Source organism: Pan troglodytes, chromosome 16 (assembly GCF_028858775.2).
Source record: "Pan troglodytes isolate AG18354 chromosome 16, NHGRI_mPanTro3-v2.0_pri, whole genome shotgun sequence".
Lineage (NCBI taxonomy): Eukaryota > Metazoa > Chordata > Mammalia > Primates > Hominidae > Pan > Pan troglodytes.
In genome coordinates, this window is record NC_072414.2 from 34,516,471 (window position 1) to 34,524,174 (window position 7,704).

Genomic DNA, 7,704 nt, shown 5'->3' on the forward strand with positions numbered 1-7,704 from the left:
CAATAAGATTAATAAACATTAAAATTTAGAAAAAACAAAACTCCTAAACTGATATGGATAAACTAGTACCCCTTTCAAAGTGAGAAATAGAAAATGACATATGGGAGGCTGGGTGTGTTGGCTCCCACCTGTAATCCCAGCACTTTGGGAGGCTGAGGTGGGTGGATCACCTGAAGCCAGGAGTTCAAGACCAGTCTGGCCAACACGGTGAAACCCTGTCTCTACTAAAAATACAAAAATGAGCTGGGTGTGGTGGTGCCTGCCTGTAATCCCAATTACTCAGGAGAATGAGGCACAAGAATCACTTGAACCTGGTAGGTGGAGGTTGCAGTGAGCCAAGATAGTGCTACTGCGCTCCAGTCTGGAATGAAATTCTGTCTCAAAAAAGAAAGTAACATATGGGAAAAAGAGAACACCTAGACCAGATTTACGTCAGAAAGATTTTGTCGTGGAGGTTAAATAGTAGGTTTGTGTGATCTCTTGACTTAATGGATAAGCTAGGTTTAACCATTATTGAGAACTGTTGATATATAGTTAGTAATAGCTTTGTGACTAAGATAAAATCAGAAAATGACCAAAATGGTAGCTTTCTAAATGTTGATGTTAGTGGTAGTCTGAAATCCTCTACCTTTGTACCTTCAGATTCTTTTTTTTTTTTTTTTTTTTGAGATGGAGTCTGGCTCTGTCACCCAGGCTGGAGTGCAGTGGCAAGATCTCCACTCACTGCAAGCTCCGCCTCCTGGGTTCACGCCATTCTCCTGCCTCAGCCTCCCATGTAGCTGAGACTACAGGCGCCCGCCACTACGCCTGGCTAATTTTTTGTATTTTTAGTAGTGACAGGGTTTCACCGTGTTAGCCAGGATGGTCTCGATCTCCTGACCTCGTGATCTGCCCGCCTCGGCCTCCCAAAGTGCTGGGATTACAGGCGTGAGCCACCGTGCCCGGCCTTTTTTTTTTTTTTTGAGACACAGTCTCACTCTATTGCCCAGGCTGGAGTTCAATGGCACCCTCACTGCAAGCTCCGCCTCCCGGTTTCAAGCAATTCTCCTGCCTCAGCCTCCTGAGTATCTGGGATTACAGGCACGTGCCACCACACCCAGCTAATTTTTGTATTTTTAGTAGAGATGGGGTATCACCACATTGGTCAGGCTGGTCTTGAACTCCTGACCTCGTGATCCACCCACCTCAGCCTCCCAAAGTGCTGGGATTACAGGCGTGAGCCACTGCGCCCAACCTCAGATTCTCTTAATAAGCATAGTTCTAGTATCACAAAATGTTTATGTCACATGAAGGCATTTCACTACTCATACAATCTGAACATAAGCATGAAACATGTCTTCCTAATCTATTTGTAGGTTAAAGTTCTCCTGTCCTCCTCCTTTAAAGGATTAACCTTGCTTCCAGCCAAAGTTCATTAAAAAATTCTTTATTTAGTATATTCTGTCACTCAGAGAGTAAGCTTGATAAACATAAGTTGTTTTAAAATATTATAGTAATGGTTTATTGATAGGTAATTTGGTTAGTAGAGTTATAAATACAAAAAGGGAAATGTTACCAGAAATAAGACATTATTTCTAACAAATCTTCAAGAAAATCTTGACTTCAAGATAAAGTCCCTTTTATCTTACAAGTGTTGCATATACAGTTTTGGCTCTTCAGAGCCCTCTACCAATAAGGCACCTGCAATAGTAAATAATTTGCTACCGCAGCCTTAGAGAGCAGTTCTTAGAGGTCTGCTGGTGCTTCTCTTGACAAAGCACACTTTTTTTTTGTTTCCCCCGAGACAGAGTCTTGCTCTGTTGCCCAGAGTCAGAGTGTAATGGCATGATCTCGGCTCACTGCAACCTCTGCCTCCTGGGTTCAAGCAATTCTCCTGCCTCAGCCTCCCAAGTAGCTGGGATTACAGGTACCCACCACCACGCCCAGCTAATTTTTGTATTTTCAGTAGAGACAGGGTTTCACCATGTTGGCCAGGCTGGTCTCGAACTCCTAACCTCGTGATCTGCCTGCCTTGGCCTCCCAATGTGCTGGGATTACAGGCGTGAGTCGCCGTGCCCAGCCAACAAAGCGTACTTTAAAAAAAAAAAATTATTTTTTATTTTTTTAATTTGAGACAGAGTCTCACTCTGTCACCCACACTGGAGTACAGTGGCATAATCTCGGCTCACTGCAACCTCCACCTCCTGGGTTCAAGCGATTCACCTGCCTCAGCCTCCCAAGTAGCTGGGATTATAAGCATGCACCAACACACCCAGCTAATTTTTGTATTTTTAGTAGAGACAGGGTTTCCTCATGTTGGCCACGCTAGTCTTGAACTCCTGGCCTCAAGTGAGCCACCCGCCTTGGCCTCCCAAAGTGCTGGGATTATAGGCATGAGCCACCATGCCCAGGCCAAAGTGCACTTTTAATCAAGACAAACAGTCACACATTTATGTACATCCTAAAGTCCTAGTATAAAAACTGCGACTGAACTGATGGACTAGAATAAAAATAATAAATCCTTAGATCCATGCCAGCCTCTCACAAATTATCTGAATTTCATAAAAATATGAAGTGTTAACACAGAGATGGAATGGCAACAGACTTTATGAAAGCTCACACAGTGAAACTAAACAAAATCTCAAGCTGTGGTGTGCAGCTATTCTGTTACCAGGCAGCACCCCCTCACCATATAAATAGCAGCTAGCTACTGGTTTCTTAAAGCCAAACTAATGATGGTTTTGAAGAGAACCTTGTCTATTGCCCTACTCATGACTCAAAACGGAAGACTTTTCCTGTCTCCTGATCCTTTTTCTTTTAGCTTATTTGAGAAGAGCCCTGAAATGAGAAAAGATCATTGAGTGAAATATAATCTCCTGAAGTATCATCTCCTTACTGTAGATACCCCTAACAACAACAGGAGGCTTTGACTGAGCCACATTCCAACAGAGGTTCTAAGTCAGTATCCTGTAAGGTTTCCATAGTCCTGGAGAACTTCACGCAAACTTCTTCTTGGTGGCTGTGAACCTCTCCATGTACTAAAAAACATGAAAGAATACATAAGGGGTATTTTGGCATGAGTAAATAAATATAAGCCTAACTATTTTTTTTTTCATTTTGGTTTTTATTGCATGTGGTTTTTCATTTCCTACAAAATATAACTGCTGTAAATGCAAAATGAATTACATAGTTTTGGCCAGGTGCAGAGGCTCACACTTGCAATCTCAACACTTTGGGAGGCCAAGGTAGGTGGATCGCTTGAGCCTAGGAGTTTCAGACCAGCCTCAGCAATCTACCACAAATAGAAAAATGAGGCATGGTAGCGCTTGTAGTCTCAGCTAATCAGGATGTTGAGATGGGAGGATCACTTGAGCTGAGATCCTGCCACTGCACTCCAGCCAGGTGACAGAGCGAGACCTTGCCTCCAAAAAAAAAAATAAATAAAGCACATAGGGCCGGGCGTGGTGGCTTACACCTGTAATCCCAGCACCTTGGGAGGCTGCGGCGGGCAGATCACTTCAGCCCAGGAGTTTGAGACCAGCTTGGCGAACAAGGCAAAACCCCATCTCTGCAAAAATTAGCAAGGCATACTGACACACGACTGTGATCCCAGCTACTAGGGGGGCTGAGGGATGAGAATCGCTTGAGCCCAGGAGGTGAAGGCTGCGCCAGTGAGCTGAGATTGCGCCACTGCACTCCAGCCTGGGTGACAGAGTGAGACCCTGTCTCTCACACACACACACATACACACACACACACTATATATATATATATATATATATATATATCAAAAGACAAAGATGAAGACAAAGATGCTTTACAATAAGCTGTCTATAGAGAAAAAGTCATCTTGGTACAATACCATTCAGCCAATGCTTTGAATCTACTTCCAAAATGGGGAAAAACAAATCCTGTTGACATGAGCTTTTTAAACATTTCTGTGGATTACTTCACCACTGTCTTCTCTGGGGTAGTGACTAGAAATGCAGAAGTACATTAATTCATACCTTATCATAGCCTTCCAGTTCTCGAAGTTTCTTTATTTCAAAAAGATTGCCTTCCACAGCAAGCAGACAGATCTGGGAATCACTGAGGATGCTCTGGGGAAGCATGCTGAGCTCAAGACAATTCTCTTCCAGGCGAAGAATTTTAAGGCGTGGACAGCAAGATATCTTCACTGAGATCTGAGATATCTATTGAAAAACCACAAAAGAATAACAGGAAAAAGTATAAGCACTATACTGGTTACTTTTAGTACATTGAAACAAAACAAAAATCTTTACTTGACTATTTGTTCTAGTTTTCCCCTCTTTTACCACCTCCATTTTCTCACTGCCTACTCACTCCAGAAGCCTCTGTTATCTAGCTTCTGTTACTACGCCCCCACTTAAAAAAAAATTCTTTTATGAAGGTCACCCGTGGCTTTTTGGGAACAAAATTTTCTGATGATAAAAGCACTGTATGTTCATTATAGAAAATTTGAGAATCACAGGTTTAAAGAAAAAAGTTTACCTGGAATCCACCACCCAGAAATAACCACCATAAACATTTTGGTACATTTACTGCCAATGTTTTATGTGTACATAGATACTGACCACTTTACTACCAAATTCAAGGATCCATTGTCCTCAGTCCCTATTGCATTTAACTGTACTATCTATCCCTTCCTTAAAACCCCTTATTTTTGTCCTTTTTGGTTTTTCTTCCTATCTTTTGGATTATTCCTTACTTCTCTTGTTTTTATGGGCATTTTTCAAGTAGCTGTCCCTAATACTTCATATGTCATCTTCTCTCTAAACTTTTTCTAGAAAGCTCATTCATTAAAGTCCATCACTTTTGTTATGACCTCAAGATCTGTATCTATACTCTTACCTCTATTCTGCTCCCATGTTTCCAACTTTCAGTAAGATATTTCCATTTACAAGATTCACCACAGACAACTCAGCATGTCCATTCTCAATAGCACTACTGTTCCTTTAGGCCCTCAAGCTCAATACCAAGCAATTGTCTTTGACTCACCCCTTTTGCCATTTAAATACTAAAAGTCACCAAATTATTTGATTCTGCCCAGTATCATCTCAGATCATCACTTATTAGAAATCATGGGAACTTTAATAAGTTCAATAACTAGCAATGCAAGTTCTCAGACCTCATCCCAGACCTACTGGATCAGACACACTGAGGGTAGGGGGCTAGTGATCTCTTTAAACAAGCTTTTCTGGTTAATTCTGATGCATACTAAACTTAGAGAACCACTGAATAAAGGTACTGGCAGAGGTGAATGTGGAGCAAATCCTCAACTAATACTTGCTGCTTAATTGATTCAGTTTTTTTTTTTCCCCCAAGAAGCTCTACAACATACAAGAATATCCACTTAAGGTAAAAAAACATGAGGCCAATTCCTCAAAGACAGACTGAATTTCATCATGATGTAAAATCACTACAATCTAGAAAAGTAATAACCACATGCAGCTTCTGGCTACTTTAATGGACCATGCAGATCTAGAAATACAGACACTAGAAAACTAAAGGCCATCCAGTCTCACAGTGTTTAATATTTCATCACTTGTGCCTTCATGCCTAGACAAGAATCTTTGGATTGGTTTTCCAGACAAATAAATATTAATTGAAAAGCTTCCAAAGTAATGGAAACAAATTCCAAATATTATAATTAAAGCTGTACAACAGTGAAATGGGCTATCTGCAGAAAGCCTATCACTTAATATTCTTCAGCAAAAGGAGACACACTTTGTAACAAAGATGTCAAAACCCCACACAAAAGGAAAAACAAAACTGAATTACCTCTGACGCCCGACTCTGAGAACCTCAGTTTAGGCCTCATTTCCACATTATATCCCTGACATAGCTCCTGGCTAGCTGGTTAGGGGCATATATTTGAGGAGGATCTGAAGAATTCTTCAAGATTTGTGAGACAGTAGTTTAACTTTTGAAATGATCTCTCCCTGTTACCTACCCCACCCTCCCCAAAACACCTACACAACTAACACATCCAGTGTCTCAACTAATTCCATGGCACTTTGGGCCTTGAAATTAGTTCAGCCTATAGAAGAAACCTCTCATTTAGCCTCTGATACTTAGCTCTATGATGGCAGTTTAGGAAACAAGAGGTTAACAGGTATCAGGAGACCTTAAAGCCACACATATGCTGTAGGAAAAAAAACCTTAAAGCTCTAGACCTGATTCTGGTTGAGGTTGAGTTCGATGACTTGCAGCTCTCCCACTGAGTCAGGTATACTTCGAATCTGGTTCTTAGAGAGATCCATCACATCTAGGTGCCGTAGGCTACAAAGTTGGGGAGGTAATGCTCCCAGTTGGTTCCCAGAGAGGCTCAGGGTCTTGAGGGCAGAGAGTTGCCCAAAGGTAGACGGCAGCTCTCTAAGGTGATTGTTGTTTAGGCTTAGCGTCTCTAGTTTTTTCAGATTGCATATCTCATCAGGCAGAACAGCTGGCAAAGAAAAATTTTTTTAAAACCTGAATCTGATAGAGCTGAAAACAACTTTGATGAAGTTTATAAAGACTATATGGCAGCCTGCTTCGCCTCTTGTTAATATATGTAAAACTCCCACATGTGCCATTTTTAGATATTGCATTTTACCAACATAGTCTTTAGAAGGTGAGGGTGCCATCAAAATGCCGGAGAGCATTTGTGTGTATAATGGGCTCCTTTTGTAAAGGGGCCCAAGGCACAATCCGACAGCAATTTTGTGATATTTGGAAGATCCTCCCCTTCTCATCCATCCCCCATTCCAAGTTAGGTAGCTTTGTTTACATTACATCCCCAAAATGTTCTTCTCTTTCAAGTCCAAATTAACCCAGTAACAATCATTATAACACCCAATCATTATAAGGCTTATTTTAGATGTAATTACAAGAAGTAGAAAGAAGGCTTCAAGGATTCCGGCATTCGCAACTTGAGCCCTCCTGCACGGTTTCATAACAAAAACAAAAATCAGCTTGTAAGAGAAAACCACCCCTGGTAACAGCTGATCACTAGCAAAAGCCTCCCTGGCAAGAGCCATACTCAGTTTGTTGTTGTTCAGGGAGAGGCTCTTCAGCAGAGTGAACTTTCCTATCAGCAAAGGCGGTAGGCTTTCGATCTTGTTGTTGGACAAGTCGATTGTCCTGAGATTGCTCGTCAGCTTCTGCAAGTCTGCGGGGAACTGGAGAAAGGAGTTCACAGCGTGGGGAATCCCGCACCGACTAAGTTCGCCGCCCCCGCCGTCCCTCTCCCTTTAAGTTCCCTGGTCGTGTCCCTCCCAGTCTCACCTCGGTCAGCCCTCGGTCCTTAAGCTGAAAGACACCAGTTTTCTGCGCCGTTTCCACATGAGCGCGGAGCGCACTGTTTCCCATCCTAGCGCCGCGGCTCAGGTCCCTACGGGAAGGAAGCGCTGCTGTCACCGCCCAGTCCACCCGGTCGGCCTCCCGGCTGGGGCTCCTGCCCCAGCTCTCAACTCCCGCCGATCCCTGGCTCCTGGGGCCCGACCCAAGAGCGACAAGGAAGAAACGGAAGAACACACAGCCCGACCACCAAGCCCTGCAGCCTTTGCAGCTCTGCGGAGGCCAGGCGCCTCTGGGAGCCTACGGAAGATCAGGGAGCCCCGGACTCGCCTCCCACCGCTCAGCTGCCGAAAGGCTCCGCAGGTGAAGACCCAGGACCCGCAGTAGCCGGGATGCGCTCCCCGGCTTAGTCCCGGGCGGGAACGC

The 7,704-nt window shown here is 43.3% G+C and overlaps 1 protein-coding gene across 1 annotated transcript; it reads right to left on the bottom strand.

Annotated features, from left to right (window-relative positions):
• Positions 1-1,410: 1,410 nt before the first annotated feature.
• LRRC57 (leucine rich repeat containing 57) lies at positions 1,411-7,696 on the bottom strand. The gene is made up of 6 exons (XM_003314653.6): positions 7,609-7,696; positions 7,267-7,372; positions 7,022-7,160; positions 6,177-6,445; positions 3,987-4,172; positions 1,411-3,017 (listed from the first exon to the last, which is right to left on the bottom strand). The coding sequence occupies exons 2-6, from the start codon at positions 7,348-7,350 to the stop codon at positions 2,976-2,978; spliced, it is 720 nt and encodes a 239-aa protein (XP_003314701.1). The 5' UTR covers positions 7,351-7,372; positions 7,609-7,696; the 3' UTR covers positions 1,411-2,975.
• Positions 7,697-7,704: the final 8 nt, after the last annotated feature.

What these genes read in the sequence shown, in the direction of transcription:
- LRRC57 (XM_003314653.6), bottom strand. Translation starts at nt 7,350, where the DNA reads ATGGGAAACAGTGCGCTCCGCGCTCATGTGGAAACGGCGCAGAAAACT. An exon ending in CCTGAACAACAACAAACTGA is followed by an intron (nt 6,446 to 7,021) that starts GTATGGCTCTTG and finishes TTTCTTTGCCAG; the next exon opens with CTGTTCTGCCTGATGAGATA. An exon ending in AACTGGAAGGCTATGATAAG is followed by an intron (nt 3,018 to 3,986) that starts GTATGAATTAAT and finishes CATGTTTTTTAG; the next exon opens with TACATGGAGAGGTTCACAGC.